Below are 23955 nucleotides of genomic sequence, written 5' to 3' on the forward strand. Positions count from 1 at the left end.
GCTCTACCACTGAGCCACAGCCCCAGCCCTCGAGATAGGTTTTTAAATCCAGCCTCCCACTGTATGTCTTTTTTAGTGTATTTTTCCATATTTTATGGGCACATTATAGTTGTACCTAATGGTGTGACCTGTTGTTATATGTTAGTACACGCACACAATATCAACAACTTGATCTGGCCAATATCAGTGACCAGTGTGCGACCTGTAACTGGAGGGTTAAAGATCATATACGTCAGTGGTTTTCTAGAGACTGTGTATTACTTCTTGTCATTTTGTTCCCTTTCTGAAATTTAATTTGCTCTTCATTTCACTTGCGTCTCTCCTCTTACAAGGTCTATTTTTCTCCATGCCCTTCCGGTTATTTTCATCCTCCTCGTCTATTTTTAGAATCCTTTCCGGCACCTTCTGCAGTGCTGCTTGGTGGTGACAGTCCGTGATTCTTCCTTGATTCTGAAGGATATCATTGCTGTGTAGTGCAGTCTAGATTGGTAGTCATTTTTTTCAGAGCTTGAGATACGCCATGCATGCCCCTCTGGGCTCTCGGGTTTCTGATGAGAAAGATGCTATTATTCTGATTGGTTCCACTTTCTCTCTTACAGTTTTAAATTTTTTTCTTTGATATGCGTTTTTGGCATTTTAACTATAATGTACAGTAGAAAGGTTCTTTTCTGGTCTTATCTATTTGGGGTTAGGGTTACGACAAAAATCATGTAATCATCTTAACTGATGCAGAAAGAGCCATTGACAAAATTCAACATCCTTCATGAGAAAAACCCTAAAGAAACCAAGGATAGAAAGAACCTACCTCAACATAATAAAGGCTATATGTAACAACCCCACAGCCAACATTACACCGAATGAGGAAAAACTGAAAGCATTTCCTTTTAAATCAGGAATGAAATAAGGATGTCTGCTCTCATCATTCCTATTCATTACAGTATTTAAGATTTTAGCCAGAGCAATTAGGGAAAAGAAAGAAAGGAAGGGGATAAATAAGAAAGGAAGAAGTTAATTATCCCTATTTGCAGATATTATCATATGCCTAGAAGACCCTGAAGACTCCATATAAAGGATTCTAGAGCTAATAAACAAATTCATCAAAGTAGCAGGATACAAAACCAACATACAAAAAAAATAAATCAACAACTTTCCTGTATACCAATAATAAACTCATGAGAAACAAATCAGAAAAATAATTCCATTCACAATAGCCTCAAAAAAACTAAACAAAAACCTAGGAATAAATCTAACCAAGTAGGTGAAAGATCTCTACAAGGAAAAACAAATAGAAGAAGAGAACATAAGATGAAAGATCTCCCATGGTCACGAACAGGCCTAATAAACACCATTAAAATGGCCATATTGCCAAAAGAAACCTACAGATTTGATGCAATCCCCACCAAAATGTTAATGTCGTATAATACTCTTCACAGAACTAGAAAGAAAATCCTAAAATTCATATGGAAACAAAAGACCCAGCCTCCGGGAAGGGGTTCGTGGGCCGTCACACAGGTGTCCACGCCTGCTACCCGTGGAATACTGTACTGCAAAGACATCAAAGAGGGAAATGACACTGCAGTGTGGGGTCCTGCGACCTCCGTGGCATGCACACACCCCAGTGCCTCGGGGTCCCCTTCCCAAGGACCCACCTGCAGCACGCGGCTCATCCACTGGAAGCTGTCCTCCTCAGAGGCGTCGGGCCGCTGCTCAGCCACCAGGACAATCCGGTCATCATGCAGCACGGTCACAGAGAACACAGCAATCCTGAGGGAGGACCAGGCAAGAGTGACCACACAGCAGAGGACACAAGTGCTTTGCCCTCACCACAGTCAGCCTGGTGAACAAACTCTACAGCAAATGCACAGTGACCCATCCTAGCCTCCTTGGGGCAGGGGAGAGGCCCAGCATATGACAGGAGAGCCTTCGGCACGGAGCATCAGCACGGCCCCTGTTCCAGCACTGATGCGGGTGCCTCACTGGCTCGTGCAGCTCCTGGTCAGAAGCTCGTGCGGTCCTCAACCCCAGGCGCTCCGCTCTGCACCGGCTCACCTCTCGGCTCGCTGGCATGGACAAGCGTGGGCCAGCCCTATGTCTGGCCTCAGCGATCTCACCATCTCCTCCCCTGCTGCCCTTTCCTCCTACCTTTTCCCTGGGCAGTGAGAAGCGGGTCTCCCACCAGACCCCTCCTGCTCCGAGGCAGCAGTCCCTTCTGAGCTTTTACGGCACACGTTCTCGTTCTGTCCTTTAGCAGCACACACACTGTGCACAAATCCCATGCACACCACCACTTCCTGCATACACACCACAGCCACACACACACATGCGCCACAAACACCAACCCTGACACCTGACACGCACCACACACACCAACCCACACACCTGACACCCCCCACAGTGCTTCTGAGACCTGGCCCAGTATGTCCCTCACTGGCCTCTCCGTAGCACATCCTAATGCACTTCTCTTAATGCCTTGTCTAACAGTGTTCTCGATACGCCTTGTTTTGTGGTAAAATCGCTGAGGATCCTGTGCTGGGGAGACATACTTCACTGAAACCCATGCAGGTCCCTGTGCTGCCTGAGGTGTCTGCCTGGCTTCCTGGCACAGCAGCCCCTGTGCCAGCGCATCCAGGGTGCGCCTCCTGCCTGCCCTGCCCTCCAGCACCCCTTCCCACAGCCACCACCCGAGGCCCTCCTCTCCTCACCCCTACAGCCTTTGAGCTTTCTCTCTGCACTCTGAGCAGCTTCTTACCTGGCTTGCCAGGTGTCCCTCCCTGCCCAGCTGTCCTCATGCATCTACTGTGTCTTCTTCCAAGAGCACACACAGGCCATTGGCTATGGCTTCGCTTTAGGACCCTGTACTCCTCAGCCCCCCTGGGGGCCAACAGCCTAACTGTCTGCAGATGCAATCACCCCGCCCCTGCTGACCACCTGGCTGGCATCACTTATCAATTCAGGAAGCCACTGCACATGAGGCAGCCTCCCCAGCTCACCCGAGAAGCAGGGTGAGGGTACCCTGATGCCATCCTCCCACACACCTGCACCCACAGGGTCCCCGCGAGGGGCAGGCTGTTGGCAAGGCACTTGCACCCAGGCTGGGGCTGCCCTTCCTACAGACATGGGCCCACACAGCCTGCCTGAGGGCCTTTCTGAGTGGGGGGGTCTCACAGCCCCTGCGGCCCTCTGGAGCTTCTCTACACCCGACCCAGAGGAAGGGCCAGCGGTTCATCTGACAGAATCCCTTGATGATTCCTTTCAGGTACAAAGGCAGGGCTTGGCCTGGCTCACAGGGACCTTGTTTGAGTAGCCAGAGGTACTCCTTTGGGAAGAATAAAACCTGGAGTGGTGGCCAGCTGAGCAGACCCCTGAGGACAAGGGCTCCTCCAGGACAAGGAGGAGCTGGAGGAAACCCCCTCCCAGAGACGCAGCAGTCTGCTCAGACGCAGCGAGACCCCCTAAGTTCCTTCCTCACCACATGCAGAGAAGCTAGGCACATCGTCACCTGGCAGCAATGGCACCGTGCCTGTCCCCAGTCTCACTGCACAGGAGTCAACAGAGCACAGGGCTGCTCTGTTTCCATCTGCGCTTCTAAGGTCGGAGGAGGCTGAACCTCGTCTGTCTCCTCACCTGCCCAGGGCTGGCTGACCCTTGCCCTCTGCCCCATTATACGCCTACCTGGGCCTGGCTCTCTTAAGGAAGTGAACAAACTCCTTGGGTAGTGCAGACATTAACTCTGGTATTGCTGTTGCAAACACTTATCTTTTCCTTTGTGATGTTTTTCTGATATACAGAAATTCTTAGGTTTTGCAAACCTAGATTTACTGGCTTTCTTTCCACTGCACCGACTTCCCAAACGTTAACTGGAGGGGATCTGAAACCCAGGGTGCAGGGTCTGCAGCGCATCACCTGCCTCTGTAGACAAACTTCATGGGCTCCACAGCCAGAGCAGTGGCCACGACGTCGTCTGCATTGTGTCGGCGGACTCCCACGACCATCAGCCCGTCGAGCTTGCCCACGACGAAGACCAGGTTGTCCTAGGGAGGGGTGTGGTCAGCCCCACCTAAACCCAGTGCCTCTCAACATAGGGTGCAGAGTGCTGCAGCACCCTCAGGCACTAAGGCGAGCAACGGCTGCAGGTGAGGGCTAACCTGCTACGGGTGAGGGAAGCTGCTGGGAGGTGTGGCGGCCTGGGGGTAAGCCAGACTCCGAGGGCTTCAGGTCCTGGGTGAAACCCACAAAGGACACTGGAAGCCACTGGCTGAGGGCAGGGTTCCTGAGCGTGGCACCTGATACCCTGGGCTGACCATCCTGTCACAGGCACTGAGCCCCACAAGGCACATGCTGAGCAGCACGCTGGCCTCTAGAGACCCATGAGCTGACAGTGGCACTCCCCTCCCCAAGCAACGACACCTTAATGTCTCCTGGGAGCTGGGAGTGAGACCACCCTGCTGAGAATTGTGGGGTCAGACGTTACAAAGCAAATCTAAAAACTTCAGACACCCAGAGTGGTAAAGAGCAGCATCACGTCCATGCACCTGGCACCCTGGCCCACCTCCAGCAACCCCCAGGCTGTGTATGGTCTGCAGGTTGGTCTCACAGGGGTGTGGACAGCCCTGCACACAGATAACGCCACATGCAGGCACGGTCAGCATGACCAACTGGGGCACACAGAACTCAGGTGAAGTGTCCCTTGCCCCCACCTGGTCCACCCCAACTGCCATCCTGGTTCAAGAGGACATACTCACAGGCCCAATGAAGCCCAGCAGGCCTGTCCTGGTGAAAGGCCTCTCAGAGACAGGGGCTCCTCCTACCGTGACAGGGACAGTCTGTACAGAGCAGGAGACGTCAGGCTGTGGACTGGTGGGCAGGTGAGACCCCCCCCCACCCTCCATAACACAGAGCTGTGAAAATACCCGTATTTTGTGGAGTGAGAGACCGCAAGGCTGTGGCCTGGACTCCCAAGGTCCCTGGCCTCCTGCCCTGTTTTATGGGTCGGATTCCTCCATTGCCTGAACGGTTCCTGAAGCAGGGCTCAGGTGGCCCTCACGTCTATGTCTGCCCGGTGCCTGGCTATACCTGGCTGGCCTCACCAGACTTAGTATGAGCGATGAGTGTTGTAAAGAGGCAAACTCAGCAGAGGCCTCTCTAGGCCTTCCTGCTGGCCAGGCTGTCCCAGCCTCCCCTGTTCAGGGTAGAGTGCACCTACAGCAGCAATCGCAGCCTCCGGTGCCCTGCACCCCAGGGCCCCATCAACACCAGTGGGGTCTTGACTTCAACACAAAGACCAGGAAAAGGCACGAACCTCAAACACATTCTTTGTGATTCCAGGTAATCCGTAGTATGCTGTTCCAGTTGCACTGGAACTAACACAGATCTCTCCAACTTCATCAGTCTTGCAAAGATACGGGGTACCTTCAACCTTCACAACACACACACTAGCTAAAAAGAGAAAGACATTCACAGCCATGAGTAAAGAATTTATGTCAGCGGATCACCCACAAAGCCCTACTTGCTGCTGCCATATTTGAGGTTAGGGAAACATTACAGAAACCACAAGTTCTTGTAAGACTTATGACGTAAATGTGTACAGACACACTCCACCTAGTTATCAAGTCTTCCCATGTCACATGACACTAGTTACAGGCAGTAGAGGGCCAGGATGAGGTCTGTGGTGAGTTCCTGCCGAGCATGCCTGAGGCCCTGGGCTACGTGCCCTGTGCCACAAAAACAGAAGGCAGAGGAAGGGCAGTGTAAGGTGACTTCAGAGCACAGCAGGTCGCTAATATAATAAGCCCTGTCAAAGGACTGGCCTCTCAAGTGACAGAAGCTGGAGGCACAGCCACAGTGCAGGAGGTGCCTGTGTGGCTCACCAGCCTGGGGCGGAGCTCCAAGGCAACAGGCTCAGACATGCACAGAGACACACATTGCCACAAGCCACTTCAGACGACAGTGGACACGGACACCGTGGGGGCAACACAGTGGGAGGCTAAGGAACTGCCAAAACAAGAAATCACTGGGACTGTTCACATTGGCCAGTCCACACACATGGGCACAGCCAGGGCCCACACAGGGGCCCAGAAAGTAGAGTAAGGCCTAGGGGGAGTACTGCGCACACAACACCTGGGAGAGCACCATACACACAACACTTGAGGGGGCATGTGAACTCACACCTGGGGGGCACTGCGCATACTCACACGTGGCAGGGGGTGATGTGCACACAACACCTGGGGGGACTGTGCATACTCACATGGGGGGTTGGGGTTAGCACCTGGCAGGGGGGACGTACACACAACACCTGGGAGGGGAATGTGCACACAACACCTGGGGGCACTGTGCATTCACCCCTGGTCAGGTGTTGTCCATGGCTCTCCACTGGAGCTCCCAGCACTGCACCTGAGAAGCCCATGCCTGTCAACAAGGCCACCTGTGCAGACAGGCTGCAGGGAGGGCTGCAGCCAGGCCAGGATGCCAGGTGGCCTGCACGTCCTGTGACCTGACACAGGCAGACAGCACAGGGACAAGGGTGACTGGATGCCTCTAGATATCACCAAAAGAGCAAGAGAGCTGCCTATGGGCCCCAGCAGGCTGTCACAGAGGTGGCAACCTCAGAGCCAGGGAATCGCCAAGGGCCTCCAGGGCCAGGCTCTATGCTGCTTCCTCAGTGAGACTGCACCATGGACATGCTGCTCGCCTCCCTCCTTGCTGCACTGCCACGGGGCTGTGATCCCACCATTCCCGTGACCTCTGGCCCACAGGCCAACTCTGTGGGAGGGCACGTGGGTCTCTCTGGAAGCCACAGGAACTTCTGGGATACCTCCTCACCAGCCCCCTCTCACAAGTGCCCCTTGGGAATCTTGACAGCAAGTCACTGGCCAGCGTGACCTCCTCCAAGTCTCCGCACAGGCACCGGGCCAGGAGGCATGAAGCTCGGGCCAGCACCGAGCACCACAGCATGACCACAGGTCGACTTCACTGATCACCAGCACGGCTGTGTTTCACCTCGTCCCCAAACTTAACAGAAAGGGAGGGAGAGGTCGAAAAGCACCGTACAGATGGAAAGCAGTTCTGAGCATCCTGGACGTGGACATGCTTCCAGAGCACCGCCCAGGCAGCCTGTGTCGGCTGCAGCGGGCGGCTGCTCTGGTGGCCTTACCTCCAGGCATCACCTGGCCCACGTCCTGGACAGTGAGGACAGACAGCTTCTCCTCAGTGTCAACTCTGACCACGCCGTAGCTCAGGCCATGCATGGACAGCACAGCTTTCCTTGGAGGAGGTCCCCCCAGGTCAGGCGGCCTGGAAATAAGAGCACCAGCAGGCTGGCTCAGGGATGGCACTCACCTGGCCAGCAGCCCCAGACCACAGCAAAGCAGCTGCTCGGTGCCAGGGACCATCAGACTGTTTCAAAACTCCTGGGACAGCGAGCCCTGATGCGCCTCCATCCCTGAGAAATGGCACCGTGACTTCCCAGGGAGGACATAAAGGTGACTCAGGGGGCGGGGGCTGTAGCTCAGCGGTAAAGTGCTTGCCTAGCATGTGTGAGGCCCTGGGTTCGATCCTCAGCAACACGTATAAATACGCAAATAAATTAATTAAATAAAGGTCTACTGACGATTGAAAAAAAAAAAAGGTGACTCGGCTTCCACGTGGATGATCTCAGGATGCTTGCTAGAGTCCGCTCACAGAGGCTGAGGTTATATGCATGAGGGCGCTTGAGGGGGCCAGGAAGAGCCACGAGGGTGGCCTGAGCCTGCATACTGCAGAGCTGCCACCCTCTCCCCACACAGCACAGAGGCTGAGCAGAGCGGCCCACAGCCTGCCCACAGGAACACCAGGAGACCCCAGCCACTGTGAGCCACCAGCTGGGCAGAGGCTGACCAGAGCCCTGAGGAACCCAGTGCAGCACTTGCTCAGGGAGGAACGATGACAAGGTCTCCCAGAACAAAGGAACGAGGGGGTCCAGTGTGAAGGGCAAAGGCACTTCTTTCTCCTTTTTAAAATCATTTATTTATTCTAGTTTGTTATATATGAGGGCAGAATGCAATTCACTTCACATTGCACACACGGAGCACGATTTTCCAAGTCACGGGCTGTACACAGAGTATTTTCACACCATTCGTGTCTTCATACGTGGACTTGGGGTAATGATGTCTGACTCATTCCACCGTCTTTCCTACCCCCACGCCCCCTCCCATCCCATCCGTTCCCTTTGCCCCCCCATCGCCATTATGAGTCAGCATCCTCATATCAAAGAAAACACTCGGCCTTTGGTTTTGGGGGTTTGGCTTCTTCACTTAGCCTGATACTCTCCAACTCACCCATTTACCTGCAAGTGCCATGATTTTATTCTCTTAACGCTGAGCCATGTTCCACTGTGTATATATACCAACAGAAACAAGTCACCCCAGAACAAAGGAATGAGGGGTGATTCAATGTGAAGGGCAAAGGGGTTTCTAATGCTACCTTAGAACGCAGGCTGCTCCACAGGCGGTATCTGTGAGCACCTGGCCTGCACTGAGGTAATTCTGCAAGGACAGTGCTGGAGCAGGAAGCTAATGAAGACCCTCAGCTGTGGGTAACGGCCTGCAGCCCACAGGAGCTGCTGGGCAGGTTGGGCATGAGAGCAGGAGCAAAGTGGCATGTGCACGGGACCCAGGAGGAGCCCAGAGCCAGGAGCTCAGGTGTCTGTGGCCTCCCAACACCACTGACCATGCTGCCACAGACCACCATGGCAACAACCAGGTGGTGCTGGGACCTATGAGGGTCAGGGTCAGGGGCTGGCACCTCTCCAGGCCCATCCTTGGCCAGTTGTGAACAAGGGACAGCTCATCAGGAGTATGTTCACTGAGGCCAAGGATGCAATGGCAAGACTGCCTGGGGAGGAAGCACTTAGGAAAGCACATGCCCGACGCCGCAGGGTCCCAGACAGCTGAGGGAGCCACCCTCCCACGCCCAGCATATGTCTGGGCTGCAAGGGGCTGGGCCCGAGCAGCACTGCTGCACAGCAGCCTGGAACCCTGAGGTGCCAGGGCGTCAGGACAGACCTGCTGTGGAAGGTTTTGGGATGGGCTTACCTGCGGATGGCGACTGTCAGTGCCTCAGGAGAACTGGCACAGGGGCAGATGGCCTCTGGCCTCAAGCCTCGGGACTGGAAGACATTGAGGAAGGCATCGCAGGAAGATATGGACCCTGGGGATCAATGGCATGATGTGAAGGCACTGGGGGATGGTAAGACTCTAGGCCACAGGCCTGGCAGATGCACCTGCCAGCCAGGTCCCCCTGAGCACACAGCCCCGCTAGGAAAGGTCACCGCCACAACTCAGGGCAGCCTGCCTGCAAGGTGGGCTGTGTGCAGGGGGCACATGAAATACTTCCAGTTGCAGCAAGTCAGAGGCTTTCCCCAGCCTCGTGCTCCTTAGAGGCTTTGCCCTCTCTGTCTTCTCATGGACAGTGGTGGACGGTCCTTGTGCTTCATGTCCTGGGCCAACAGAGTCGGCTGAGGGATGCCTGTAGCCCAAACATTCTGCCGCATCAAGACCATGCCGGGCACTGATGGCCCGTGGTGCGGGAGGAGCCCTGAGCTGTGCAGTCTGCATGCTGGCAGCAGGACTACCTCTGCGCCCTAGCCCTTGGCTTTTCCTCTTCTTGGGAGGGTCCTGTCACAGCCAGGGACGGCAGGCCTTAGGAGTGGGTGCTGGTGATGTGTGATGTCAGCTCCTGCCTGCTCAGGGCTTGAGTCAGCATGGCCTTGTGACCACCCACGGATTCATTGCAAACCTCTTCTACCTCAGGGGTGCACAGAAAGGAAGGGCCACCCACAGGGCCCTCAGCCTTCACACTCTGCAGAGGAAAGAGGATGACCACTTATTGTTCAGTACCATAAGGGAGGAGGGGACATCAAGAGGGACCAGAGAGTGGAAGACACATGGGAGCCCAGATAGCTAGTGGTAGGGCAGGGCTGTCAAGAGGAGGTAGCCCTGGAAGGAGTGGTGAGCTCTGACTTGGTTTCAAGGACCAAGGTCCCAAAATGGCCTCAGGCAGCAGGACTGCTAATGGCAGGCTGGGAAGAAGGAGGTAGCCAGACAAGAGCAGCACCCCAGGACTAAGGCAGGCCCCATTCAGCTCCAATGTGAACCAAAGAAATGAGAGGGTTTGGGGTGCTGTGTGCCCCACCTGCTCTCTCAAGGTAGGGGACTGATACATTGGCTGATACAAGTTCAGTCACCGAGAAACTTCTGCCACCTGGTCAGCAGGCACAGTCCACACAACAGCCCTGCTCCGCAAGGGCCACCTGAGCCTGCTCCAGGGTCCCCGGCAGCCTCTGCAGTCCACCACTGTGCACAGGAAGGTCTGAGGGCTCAGGCCACAGCCACAGGATCTCCGTCTGGGGCAACGTGGGGCGGGACAGGCATGCACGTAGGAAGAAGAGCCATCCCAGCTGGAGAAGCTGGCCAGGAGCCAGAGCAGTGGGGAATAGGCCAAGGAAGAGAGGACCCCGTTGCCTGCACATTCTGGTGCTCTCTTAAGAAAGATGACCCGACAATCCCAGAGACTCTCGAGGTCAAAGCCAGCCTCAGCAAAAGCAAGGCGCTAAGCAACTCAGTGAGAGCCTGTCTCTAAATAAAATACGAAACAGGGCTGGGGTGTGGCTCAGTGATCAAGTGCCCCTGAGTTCAATCCCCAGTACCGAAAAAAAAAAAAAAAAAAAAAGACGACATGTCAAGTTGCATTCTATGGATGGTTAAAACTGCTTTTAAAGTCAGCACCTTAACCAATAGGCATGAGACGTGCAGTGCAGCGCAGCGGCAGTAAGCACAGATGCCAGGCACATCCTACGACTTTTGTGTTTTACGTGACACTGACATGAAAGGGGCTTAATTTTGTTTCTCCACAGATTCTACTTCCAGAGGGTATCCAGACTCCCTGGAGAGCCCAGGTCTGCGGAAGGGGACACTGAGGGCTGGCCTACTCACATGGGTTGGCACCATCGGCCACAATCAGCATCCGCAGTGAGCTGAGGCTGATGTCCCTCTGCCCTCGCTGAGCCAGCAGAGACCAGTGCATGTCGCGGGACTTCACCAGCGCAGCCCGGGCTGCAGAGAGAGAGAGAGCACGTGCTGCAAGGCGCAGCCTCCTCCTCTGGCTCACCTCCTCCACCCATGCAGAGGCAGGCCCCAGGGGGCCGGGGCCTGCGTCCAGCCCCTGTGCTGCCTGCAGCTTTCTCTCACAGCTGCCTGACCTGCCCACACCTTCTCCTCAGAAGTCAACTCTGAGATGCCATCTGAGGTGACAGACTCAGAGCCACCTCTACTTCACTGTTCTCTGGAGCTCACCTTGCTCTACACACACTTGCCTGTGTGGCCTCATACGTCTCTCCCGAGTTGCTAGCCCTGGTTGATGACAGCCACTGTCTGCACCGCAGTGCTGCCTGCCCTGCCAGGTTGGCCAGCCTCCAGGTACAGAGGAGAGGGAAGCCTGGCTAGGCTCTGACTCCACCCCTTCCTGCAGGCTTCAGTTCCCTCAGTAAAGCTGGATGAACAGACAGCTGCGGTCAGACCCTGCTTGGAACCTACCCCACAGCATACTTTGTTACACAGGCAGGGAGAGTCTGGGCCTCAGGCATGCGGCTCTACCAGGCTCACAGGGGAGGTCTGAGCCGAGCCAGCTACCTGTGCCATGGCCCCCTCCGTCCTGGGGGCACACTGACCACTGGGGTCGGGAAACAGGGCCCTGCTGGTACCCCATCTCACCACAAGTCATTCCACCTATCAAAGCTTTGTCACTGGTCACTTCAAAAACCCTAAATTCAGATTAAGAGCATTCAGATAGTAAGCTCGGTTGCTCCTTTCTGAATGGCTGCTGCCTTGCACAGGCTGACCTGCTCGGCCAAGGGCCACTTGCACCCATGGTCCTACTTTCTGGCTTTATTGTTTGTAATCCACAAACGCAGTTCAGAGACGTCCAAGAGGGTAGCGCGCAGCATGGTGCTGTACCTTTGTAGGAGCACACTTTCTGGATCCAGGAGAGTGGGTTGGCCTTCATGAGCGCGTACGGGATGCTGACCACATGCATCCTGTTCATGACGCTCTGCAGGAAAAACAGACCCACTGGGTGAGCAGCACAGCCCTGGCAGAAGCCAACAGAACAGCGCATCCTCACCCCACTCCCTCAGGGCCCAGCACATCTCTTGGAACAAGACAGGACAGTCAACAGCACTCACCGTCAACACGCCGTGCCACAGACCAGCATCCCTCTTGAAGTCCAGCACGTTTGTTAGCGTGTCAGCTGAAAGCACACAAGGAGATTAACAACCAGCAGCTGTGTTCCTTTTTCTCTCTTTTGGTACTGGGGATTGAACCAAAAGGCCAGGATCTCTCTTGCTTTATCTCTGGGCTACACTCCAGCCCTTTACATTTTTTGAGACAGGTCCTTGCTAAGTTGCCCAGCCTGCCTCACACATGTGATCACCATGCCTCAGCCTCCTGAGTTGCTGGATAACAGGTGTGCACCACCATAACCAGCTGTGCTGTGTGTGTTCTAGAGAAATTCCAAGATGAGTATACCACCAACACGACAGAGCTTAAGGACCAGAATGGCACTTTCAGACACAATGCACTAACCAACCAGTGATCTTGGTGGTCTGTCAAATTCCCGGAAACATACAGCTCTGAACTGAAGTAGAGAACCTTGCTGATCACGGATCTAAAGACAGGGAAAGTCAGATCCTGAAAAAGCTGCGGGACAGTGGCCACCTGCTTCACCAGACACCCTGAGTGGACACTCCTCAGAATCAAAAGGTGAGGTATAGGACTGACACAGACACTTGCCTCTCATCACACAGATCCCCAGCTCTCCACCCAGAGGCCATAGTCCTATGCCCCTCCTGAAGAGCTGGTGGCTTAAGCCGCCTTCCAGAAGCTACCCCTCTCTTCTCCAGGGGAGGAACCCAGGCCAAGGCCTCTGCCTGCCACCTCTCAGGGGGCAGAGGACAGACCCTGGGGTCCAAAGGCCAAGGCTACCCAGGAGCTCAAAGCAGATGCTGGGAGAACCAGGGACAGGAGGGTCACCCTGAGTGCTGTAAAGCTGCTGTTCTGAACCGTGATGCCTGCAGCAGCACAAGGTCATGTCAGGTGGCACACATTAGGCCAGCTCTGGGTCCCAAGAGGAAGAGATCCCTGGAAAACACCCAGAACCTCTCCCAAGTCTCCACTGAAGCTTGAGCTATTTGATGTTACTTCCAGGTTTTATTCGAGCATTTACTATGAAAGAAAACTACCTGGGTCCACTTGGAAGGTCCTAAAAACATTTCTCACATTGGACCCTATAAATACCAATTATCTATCAATATAAAACATTGATTTAAAAATCAATTTACAATATTTCTCTAGGCTAAATACCTGATATTCAACAGTAAAACTGGGAGCTGCCTGTTCTTTCCCAAGAGGTAACCTATGATCACAAAGACCCACCCAAGTGTTTACCTGCAGGACAGTAGATGTGAGAGGGCACCTGGCAAAAGCACGCCTCACCAAGAGCTCTGCCCGTCTCAGAGGCAGCCCATCACAGACACACAACTCCCCTGTGTGCAGCCTCTAAGTCAATACCTGTGCACTGGCCGAAATGGCCCTGAGGGGTCACCAGGTCTGCAACATGTCTGGTCTCATGTTGCCAGCACGGCTGCCCACGTGGCGGCTGGAGGAAAGGGCACAGGCCTCCAGGCTGGACACCACACTGCAGGGACAATCTCAGGCAAGATGGGTGCTTAGGACTGCGTGGGGTGGAAGGGCTTCCATGCTGCCACGTGCGCGCTTACCTTCTGAGTACCCGCAGGCCTGGGTCAGAGCCCGGCACTGTGCCAGCAGGGATGTGTGGGACACCGTGACCCCCACGGTGCTGCCTTCTTTGCTGGTCTTATACTGAAAGGTTTCAAGGAGAAAGAGTGTCATGTGGCATCCCGGAGACTGTGTGAGCAGAATGAAGGCTGATGGGGCACCGGGGCAGTGGCAGGGCTACCCCGAAGCTCTTCACACATCAGGCCAGTCTCCAGGAACCCAGCAGGTGCCCAGGATAGAACCTAAGGTCTGCACAAGGTCCTGTAGGACACTTCCTCTTTCCAGGGCAGAGACAACCCCTAAGGGGAACTTCGACCTGAGGTTATGACACATAGCAGCTAACCCATGGGGACACACGTGTGGGGCTCACTCACCTCGATGTAGGCAGTCCCAGCCCCAGTGTCCTGAGCCAGAGGGAGCCAGTCCTTGGGGGGTTTGGCCAAATGCTTCCCATCAATCACCAGCCAGGCGAGGGGGGGCCAGCCTGTGACAGCAGACAGGAACACTGCGCTGGAGTTGGAGGGCCCTGCTCCCCACAGCAGGAGCCTGCGTTCAACACGCATCCAACACACGCCCATTAGCCAAGTTTAGTCTCACTTCATTTTGCTTCATTTAAATAGGTAAATCTAGCCAGTGGCCACAACCGTGGACAGAAGGGGTAGAGACACTGAAGCAGACAAAAGCCGAGACTCACTGAGTGCACTTCCCGGAGAGCAGGCCCAGCGGCACCACCTGGAGGCTCACCTTTGAAAGTCACCACCTCTCCCGTCTGTGACTTGGGCAGGCCCTTCTGACACGCATCTGTAGTCAGGGCCAGGGTGACACCACAGCTGCCCAGCAGAAACCCAACCTGCTGGCTGCCTGCATCCTGCAGAGGACAGGCAACAGAGGGCAAGTGGGCACCGGCAGAGCCACAGCACTGGCCATTAGGGCTCCAGCTCTCACAGAGAGCAGAGCTGTTTCCAACCTCAGGAAACTTCTAGAACAATTCAGTCCTATCACTGGCAGGTTATTATATTTTCAGGGAAATAGCACATAAAAATAAGAGAATCATTTTTAAATTTAAAATGCATTTTTAAAATTTGTTTTGCAGTAAAATATAAGGTTCTGGATAAAGGGCTAAGAAGTTCACTCTTGCAAATGACATTTAAACGCATTTTAATAAGCTCTAAAAATAACAGCATTAAAATTTCTGTCGCATCATGATTAAAATTTACGAGCTGACTCGGGGAGGCTGGCCTTATCAGCATGAGCTAAGCCACAAGAAACCCCTGGCTGCGGCTCTCACCACCTGTGCACGTCCTGCTACACGGCGTGCGCTTCTCTTCACCTAAGTTTAACCAATCTCTAGTTTCTTTCCTAGGAATCATTTTGTTCTAATACCCGATTACGGCTTCCTTTAGGATACTCTGGCTCCGTGTGCAAGCCTCACCATGGTACTCCTGACCAGGGCTCGCTCCCATGCTCGCTCAAGGCTGCCTCAGTCAGGTGCAGGAATCGAACTTTCTAAAACACATGCCCAGTCTGCCCTCAAGTGGTGTTTTCTACAGTGAGATTCCCAATGTTTACATCTCACATGGTGGAGCATGCTCCTGTGTCAAGATATCAGTGACAAGAAGAGAAACACATGGGACCTTTTATCTTGTTTATTCAACACTAACTACCACCTGGTTTTGAGCAAAGGCCTAACAAAGCCTTGTAGAATCACGCTCTGTTCCCTGGAGGAGAGAATGCTCATTGCTCCTTCTGGGAAGTTCAGCAGCTGACCAGGCAGCTGCCCCAGCAGGGCGGCAATCCCCACATCAGCCTGGGGACAGACGGCACCTGACTTCATGCTGAAGTCTGGCCAGCTGGCCTGGGGCCACCTTCTTCAAGGCAGGGCACACACCAGCTCATGCCAGAGCCGAAGAGAAGCCAGGCCTGGCCCCCCGTGCACCAGTGCAGAACGCCCAGCCCAGGCTTGCTACCTTTCTTGTCAATGGCACTTCTATGGGGACCGGAACCAGCTCTGCCAGGAGACACCCATAAAACGCGACCATGAACATCACAGGGTCACTGTTGGGAAACACGAGCGCCACCTGCAACAGTACAAGGGAAACCTGAGGACTCCTTGGCAGGAGGTCGTCCCAACGCAGGCTCCGACGGCAGATGAGGCTCAGACAACCGGCATTCTCACACCTTTCCAAACCTCAACTCGGGATTGGTTCACGTGACTCTGAATGACTGGCTTGTGGGTTAGGGCCATCTTTTCTCCTCAAGCCAAGGCTGTCCAGCTCTTGCTGGACAGGGCCTGTCCATGCTGACCACCACCTGAATCAAGTTATATCTAAAACAACAGTTTCCAAAGCCAACCGTCCTAACAGTGCGCTGTCACTGAGCAGTCTTCCCTCAAGAGCCACCTGGGCACCCTCCCACTCCTACCTGGGTACCCGCCAACTCCCGCCTGGGCACCTACTCCTGCTTAGGCACCTACTCATGCCCACCTTCCTGCTCCCACCTGGGCACCCTCCCACTCCGCCTGGGCACTCTCCTGCTCCCACCTGGGCACCCTCCCACTCCTACCTGGGTACCCGCCAACTCCCGCCTGGGCACCTACTCCTGCTTAGGCACCTACTCATGCCCACCTTCCTGCTCCCACCTGGGCACCCTCCCACTCCCACCTAGATACCTACTCCTGCCTGGGAACCCTCCTGCTCCCACATGGGCACCCTCCCACTCCCGCCTAGGCACCTACTTCTGCCTGGGCACCCTCCTGCTCCCACATGGGCACCCTCCCACTCCCGCCTGGGCACCTACTTCTGCCTGGGCACCCTCCTGCTCCCACCTGAGCATCTCCTCCTGCCTAGGCACCCTCCTGCTCCTACCTGGGCACCCTTCAACTCCCGCCTGGGCACCTACTCCTGCCTGGGCACCCTCCTGCTCCCATCTGGACATCTATTCCTGACTGGGCACCTGCTCCCACCTGGGCACCCTCCCACTCCCACCTGGGCACCTGTTCCCACTTGTGCACCTTCCCATTCCCACCCTGGCAGTCTCTCACTCCCACCTGGGCACCTTCCACTCCCATCTGGGCACCTACTCCTGCCTGGGCACCCTCTCGCTCCCACCTGGGCACCCTCCCACTCCCACCTAGACAGGGTGCTGCCCCTGTGAATTACCAGCTCTCCCTCATTCACCTTGCATTTTAATTTGTATCAAAATTCATTAAAATGGTCTAAAATGACCACAATACCAATGAAAAACAGTAGCACCATGCCCTGTCCTCAGTCACCTACTAAAACAACACATTTAAAATATTCTAGATCTGTCCTTTGTTGTTCACTCTCATGCTTTTAAATACTGGGTTTACGTTTCTACATTTTACATTTTAAAATATCCTGTTATTTTAGGGAAACATTTTGCATTCCTGCTTTCATCCCAAGTTTTCTTTTTTTAACTGTATCTACTCAAATTAGAAGCTACATATGGAAAAACGTTTTCATAAGCCCTGATTCTGCCATAGTAGGTCAGAACAGTCCTTAAACAGGCAGACTCAGCACAGGGCCCCTGGGAAGATGGGCAGAACCCACTCTGGACCTAGGCTCTGCAAAGCTGCCAGCAAGTCCATTCATGGGGAAGGGCAAACTCTCCTTGAGGGCTGGTGTTAACAGTTGCCCAGAGACGTGCCCCACACCCTGAGACAGATGGCTGTCAGGGAAAACATCCTTCCAGAGAGTCTGTGGTGAAGGAGTGTCGTCACCATCTGTGAAGGGCATCAGCTGGCAGCCTGTGGGCCACCGATCTCCAACATTAACCTGCTTGCTGAGTGCACCTTTTTATTAACTAAGGGCAACCTTCTCTTGCAAGTGGAGAAACCATCTGCACATCTTTGTCCTTGAAAGAAAATGAGCTGCAATCCCTAGGCTCAGGGAGTGGGGGGGAGTCAGGGTCTGGCAGGCCCGTCCTGAAGCACCTCACACACACCTTGCCTGAACACAGCACCCCTAAGAGTGGTGCCACAAGGGTCTCCCTCCTGCTGGGACAGCACCCCTCTTCCATCTGTTCCATGGACGCTGGCTGACAGCCCTAAGACACCCCATCCGATGAGCCCAGTGCCATTCAGGGTCCTGTTCCCAATAACCATCCAGTCACGTGACCCCAAGCTCCACTCACCTCAGGGCACTGCATCCGACTCTGGCCTTGGTCCCCCTGCCAGGGCTGCAGCTTGGCTGTCCTGGGACCTCCGTGTGACTCTCCTGTTGGGACCCCCTCACTCACTGTCACACATCCCTTAGGAACTTGCCAGGAAAGGGGCTCCTGAGTCAGGTGGAAACAGGTCCACCCCCTGAGTGTCTGAGGCACCCTCCTCTGTCCTGCAGGGTTCTATGGAGGAGTCCCGCACGCTATGACTGCTGGTGCTCCCCATGTGCGTGGCTCTGAGGCGCCTTCTGCCCCGTGGTCACACGCTTTAGAGTGGTCAGCTGTGTTCACGAGGAACACGACGCTCTGTAGGGCCGGCGACTCACCCTGCACTGCCTGCAGTGTTCTGCTCCCACCCTCCTCTGCACTCCCAGGGCTAAGCTGGCATGGACCTCCTTCACCAAGTCTCTGATTCTGTCCCCTGGGCTCCTCCTACTTTCCAACTCTTGGTCTTTTCTGCAGACATCCTTTTCTTGAATGCTAACTTCAGGAAATCTGCTTCCGCGCCTGATTTTCTCCCTCGCTCCCCCTTTCCATCTTCAATGCCATCTGTCCATTCTCCTTCACCCTCAGCCTCTCTCTGGAGTGAGGCAGAAGCTTCTGGCTGGCAAGTTAACATGCCACCTCACTGTGGGTGGCCTGTCACTGGGGTCTCCCCTCCCTGGTAAGTGTGCTGATTTCCAACACATACGCTGCTGTCCACACTGACCTTCCACTAGCCTGGGTCCTCAGGTCAGTGCAGCCTGCCTGTGGCGGTGCCGTCCAAGAGAACCCTGTATGACTATGGAAAACACCTCCACTCTGCCCAGGACAGCAACCATCCCCAACATGTCGCTGCTGAGCCCTGGATACATGGCTCCTGCAACTGAGGGACTGTGCTTTAGTTCAACTTAACGTTGGTTCATTTAAATTCAAACAACCATCTGGGCAGTGCAGGACTAGGGGGCTGGCTTCCAAGGCAGCCCTGTGGGGAGGAGATGACATAAAGCATCCAGGACTTCAAGGACAGGTCAATGTCAGCACGGACCCCTGCCCTGCAAAGTCAAGGCCTATCAACGCCAACACACATGAAGCCCAACATGAGCTGGAAGACCAGTGGGTGGGCGACAGGGAGGAGAGGAATGACCACTTGGCACTGCATCGCACACCAGTCCACATGGTATGTTTCCATTGCTGACTTTAAATCCCGCAGGTTAACACTCATTCTAACCAACCGACAGGACACAATTTCAACAGAACAGGCTGCTTAAGCCTGCTTTTGCTCAGTCCAATAGAGTTATATTCTAGTTACTTACTCTGTCTCCAGGTTTAAGTAGTGGTTCATTCTTACTAGTCAGTTTATTAAGTAGAGTATAAGCTAATTTTAAACTCCGACTCCAAAGTTTGCCTAAAATAAAATAAAAATACTAAGCAATGTAATATTTAAGGAGCCTAATAGTTAACATTTCAATGCAGCAATCGCAATACCCCATTAACAACATACCATTAGCTAAGACTGGAAATCCAGTTTCCAGGTGACAGCCACCCTACATAACGCTGCAACAAACATCAGTTTTCTCCCAAGAACAAGTAATACATTTATTTTTCTTAATGCAAACATAAAACAGGAGTTTATTAAAGTCTAGCAAAGCCAGCAAAACATGCCATGCTGTGCATGCGTGATGCCATACATGGGAGCACACATGCACATGTGCACGTCTGTGAGTTCTGGGAAGAGGCCACCATTCACACTGCCCCCTCAGCCAACAGCGTTGAGTGTGACCCGTGACATCCACCCTCACCTCCTGTGGCCGCTACATGTTTCTTGAAGGGCCAGAGCTTTCTCCAGTGGCTGGAGGGGCTCACGGCCAGGCACCACCTCTCTGTCCCTCCTGGCTAGCAGCTACCTCACGCAGTACCCAACCTGGGGACTGACAACAGCCTCACCCAGGAAGAAAGCAGGCTCAGCAGAAGGAGCATGGGAGACATTCATTCCCAACCCTGATGCAGCCGCCATTCCTGAACAAAACACCCAGGCTGGGCCCTCAGGCTCGGTGGACACCATGGGTTGGACAGCCTGCCCTGTGGTCCAGTGTTCAGTCCCATAGCAGTGGTGCTGACCAAGCACCACAAAGTGACGGGAGTGGCCGTGGACCCCAAGACACCAGAAAGCAAACATTTAACTCAAAACAGAGTGAGCCCACTTTAAAGTTAAGGTCAAGATGTCAACACTTATAGGGCTGGGGATGTGGCTCAAGCAGTAGCGCGCTTGCCTGGCATGCGCGGGGCGCTGGGTTCAATCCTCAGCACCACATAAAAATAAAGATGTTGTGTCCGCCGAGAACTAAAAAAATAAATATTGAAAAATTCTCTCTCTTTAAAAAAAAAAAAAAGATGTCAACAATTATAATAAACATCTCCAAACAGAAACCAATAAAAAGTATGAAAAGAATAACATGTTGTTATCAAGTTAGTTCTACCCAGAAATGCAGAGGTTCATGGAAACGCAGCACCATTAATGGAATAATGATGACAGGTGGGAGAAAACCGATAATCACTCATGACTTAAAAGTGATCTTAAATGTTTTTCAAAACCCTTCCTAAACTAGGTGTGAAAGGACACATACTTCCTTAACATGACGCTGGTCACCTTGAGCCCATGGGAATGCTCTAGCTGAGGCGGACACTGGAGCCTTCCCTCTGGGGGCAGAAGGGAGGCCAGTGCAGCTGCCCCAGCCGTGAGCAGAATGCCTCAGCCAGATGGGGGAAGTGGCAGTGCAGAAGCACCTGGGGACAGAGCTATGCTCTGTGAGTGAGAGGACGCCGTGCCTGTCCATCTTTTACAAGACTCTGGCGAGGCTGCCTGCGTGATAGTACACAGGATGATATTTATTCTTTAATGGTATTGGGGATTGCCCACAGCGTGTTTCTGCCATTATGCAGATCTTTTAATTTTATACTTTATATTTTTAGGGACAGAGCCTCACTAAGTTGCTGAGGCCGGCTTTGAACCTGCAATCTTCCTGCCTGCCCAGCTACTGGGATCACAGGTGGGCGCAACCACGCCCAGCCCCACCGTGTCACCTGAATATGCTACAACAGTAAATTTTAAAACGTAATGACACATTTACAATTAGATCAAAACACACTCCCTAAATACATAAAACTCAAAGTGTCACAAGAATCCCCAGAGTCTCCTGCAGAGAGTGTTCAGACGCTACTGAAACGGAAGACTCCATGCTGTAGAAGCACTGGTCCTCCTGGGGCCGGATCAAGGCAACTCAGCAGAAACTGGCAGGGATGCCAAGGCGCTTGGCAAGTTTCCTCTGAGACGACCTGGGATGCGATGGGGTTGGCACAGCTGGGACACCCTTGGAGGAGAAGCAGGAAACATTCTCCATGAGGCTGAGTCTCATCATAAGGCCATGGGCACCAAGAAAGCATGGCCAAGGCTCACAGGTGCCATCAGCCAACAGAAGAAGAGAAGCTAAGAGAGGCTCACAGGCAGGACTCCTGGACAGAGGGCCCAGTGCTGCGCAGAGAGGGGGCCAGCTGCTGACCCTTCTCGGGACCTCTCCCATACGGGACACAGGGCAGGGACGTTCACCGTGGGAAGGGCAAAAAAGTGGGCACTTCCCCAGGCTCACAGAGCAACTCTGTGACCACAGTCCAGGGAAGAAGTCTTCCCAGAACCCAGAAAACAAGAACCTTGAAGGCAAAGAAGGCGAGAGGCTGGAACTTCTGCCCACAGACCCACACACAGTGGCAAGGACACCGGCAGCCTGCTGGGAGCAGAAGAGGTCCTGCAGACACCTGGGAAGCCATGCAGAGGACACGGGTACATGGCAGAGGGCAGAAGGCCTCAACAACTGACCCCTCGGGAGGCCACGTCAGAGCCATGGCCACACCAACAGTTCTCACAGCGCAGGTGGAGCGTGGGCCTGAGCACTAAGCACTCACCACAGCATGTGGGTGTGGCGGTGGGCAAGCTGAGGGACGTGGGCCCCAGTCCTCGCTCTTCCACCCCTAGGGCCTGCCTGGGAAAGTGGCACCTGCTTACTGCCAGAGGGCCCACAGCAGCACCCGCCAACAGCACCACTTCTAATGGCCGCCGCTGGACGCGACCTGGGTGTCCACCAACAGCGTAACTGGTAAGTGGGTCCGGCTATGCTCTTTCCTCAACAGAAGCACACTGACCACACCTACACAAGATCCTGTGGGTGATTCTAAAAGGATGTGGATCAGTCAGGAGGGGCACTGCAGAGTTACAGCTGCACAAAACAGAGATCACTTGTCAGGGCAGCAAGACAGCCAGAGTCAGACTCCAGATGGGGAACCCTGAGTTGTGCGGACCGACCCAGTCCTCCACCCTCAAGCCAGGCACAGGGCCCCGGGCCCATCAGCAGAGACTGGGGCCTCCAGGGCACAGCCAGGCCCCCTCAGGGGTGAGCGGCACCCACAGGCTGGGGTCACCAAGTCAGTGGAGAAATTTTAATTATACATTTAGAACAGGAATAAACCTAACAAAAGCTGCTCAAGAATTCTGTACTCAACAGTATAAATATATTACTGAGAGAAATTAAGGCAGCCTTTAAAAATAGGGAAATATTCTAGTCATGGGCTAGAAGGTTCCAGAACTGTAATAATATCAATTCTCTTTGAATCAAACCACAGACTCAATGTTGTGCAACCAATATCCCAGCAAGAAGTCCTAGCAAAGTGACCACTGGTTTCTACTTTATTGGGAATACAAAGGGTCAACAACAGCACAGCAATCTTGAGGAACAGGCAGAGAGCTGGGACCCTACCACTGCACCTCAACAAAGCAGGCACAGACACATGGACTGCAGGGAGGCCTTCCCCTCATCAAAGCCACCATGAAAGGCCAGAAGGCAAGCCTCAGGCTGAGAGGAGACAGCCACAAAGCAGGTATCTGACAAAAGGCTGCAGCTGAAACAAAGAAGCCGCCATGCTGAGACTTGGAGGATCATGGACAGGGCCTTCAGTGCCAGCAGCCCCCAGCAAAGGCAGATCAGAACCTAACTCACAAGGCCATGAGATGGAGCCCAAGGGGCTCTCGGTGCTGCTCTGGGAAGGAGTGCTGCTCCCACCCCTCTGGAAAAGCAGTGCAGGTCCCAAAGCCGCAGTCTCCTGGGAGCCCTTACCTTCAGCCCCCTCCCCCAGGCTCTCACCCAGGACTGCAGACGAGAAGAGAGTGTTCACGATGGCCTCTGGAGCGGCAGTCCCAAGCTGGGACAGCCACTGGGAGAGCAAAAACAGCTCTGGGACACACACTGAGCACACAACACCCATCAATGAGCGTCAACACAGCTGCACACCGCATGGCGGAGACTCGCACGAGGCAAGCAGTGAAAGCTGCTTTCATCAAATCCTGCTTCTGGGCTGGGCTGTGGCTCAGTGGGAAGGCACTTGCCTGGCATGTGTGAGGCACTGGGTTCGAGCCTTAGCATCACATAAAAATAAATAGATAAAATAAAGGCATTGTGTCCATCTACAACTAAAAAATAAATAAAGAAATAAACAATAATGAATAAAATAAAATCCTGCTTCTATGAACGTCCAGATAGCCTGCAGCCTGGATAGCTGGGCGACAACTCCCCTCTGCGTGGAGGACATCAGTGCTGGGAGGCCACGGAGGCCTGGACCTGGCCAGCTAGAGCTCACAGAAGAGCACTCACCCTGCCAAGGGCCAAGCTGTACCTGCACTGCCAGCTGTGTGACAGCAGATGTAGCGCGGAACCCAAACACGCCAAGCACAGAGGCGCTGCGTGGTTAAAGCTGCACCAGCGTACCCGCTGCTCAGAACACAGTTGGCTGCACACACCCAGCAGCACGGCAGGTATGCGGCGCCTCAGGAACTGCTGCTGATGTGGCGGGGCAACAGGTGTGTGCAGGCCACACAGTAAGCACTGTGGCCCCCCAGCCCCCCACCAGAGTGCGACCACCCTCC

The 23955-nt window shown here is 54.1% G+C and overlaps 1 protein-coding gene across 7 annotated transcripts in view; it reads right to left on the reverse strand.

Annotated features, from left to right (window-relative positions):
• Dip2a (disco interacting protein 2 homolog A) overlaps positions 1–23955 on the reverse strand; it is a 91420-nt gene that overhangs the window by 19286 nt on the left and 48179 nt on the right. For 6 of the 7 annotated variants that reach the window (XM_076868405.2, XM_076868404.2, XM_076868403.2 and 3 more), the window contains 14 exons: positions 19301–19392; positions 15794–15904; positions 14571–14694; positions 14201–14310; positions 13808–13910; positions 12215–12279; positions 11988–12081; positions 10968–11087; positions 9069–9183; positions 7151–7290; positions 5300–5436; positions 4743–4823; positions 3904–4031; positions 1650–1764 (listed from right to left, as the gene is read on the reverse strand). In XM_076868405.2, the coding sequence (XP_076724520.2) occupies positions 1650–1764; positions 3904–4031; positions 4743–4823; positions 5300–5436; positions 7151–7290; positions 9069–9183; positions 10968–11087; positions 11988–12081; positions 12215–12279; positions 13808–13910; positions 14201–14310; positions 14571–14694; positions 15794–15904; positions 19301–19392 (1535 nt within the window). Of the gene's footprint in view, positions 1–1649; positions 1765–3899; positions 4032–4742; positions 4824–5299; positions 5437–7150; positions 7291–9068; positions 9184–10967; positions 11088–11987; positions 12082–12214; positions 12280–13807; positions 13911–14200; positions 14311–14570; positions 14695–15793; positions 15905–19300; positions 19393–23955 lie in introns of those variants that run through there. The other variant, XM_076868407.1, reaches the window with a different exon arrangement.

This window comes from Callospermophilus lateralis, chromosome 10 (assembly GCF_048772815.1).
Source record: "Callospermophilus lateralis isolate mCalLat2 chromosome 10, mCalLat2.hap1, whole genome shotgun sequence".
Classification (NCBI taxonomy): domain Eukaryota; kingdom Metazoa; phylum Chordata; class Mammalia; order Rodentia; family Sciuridae; genus Callospermophilus; species Callospermophilus lateralis.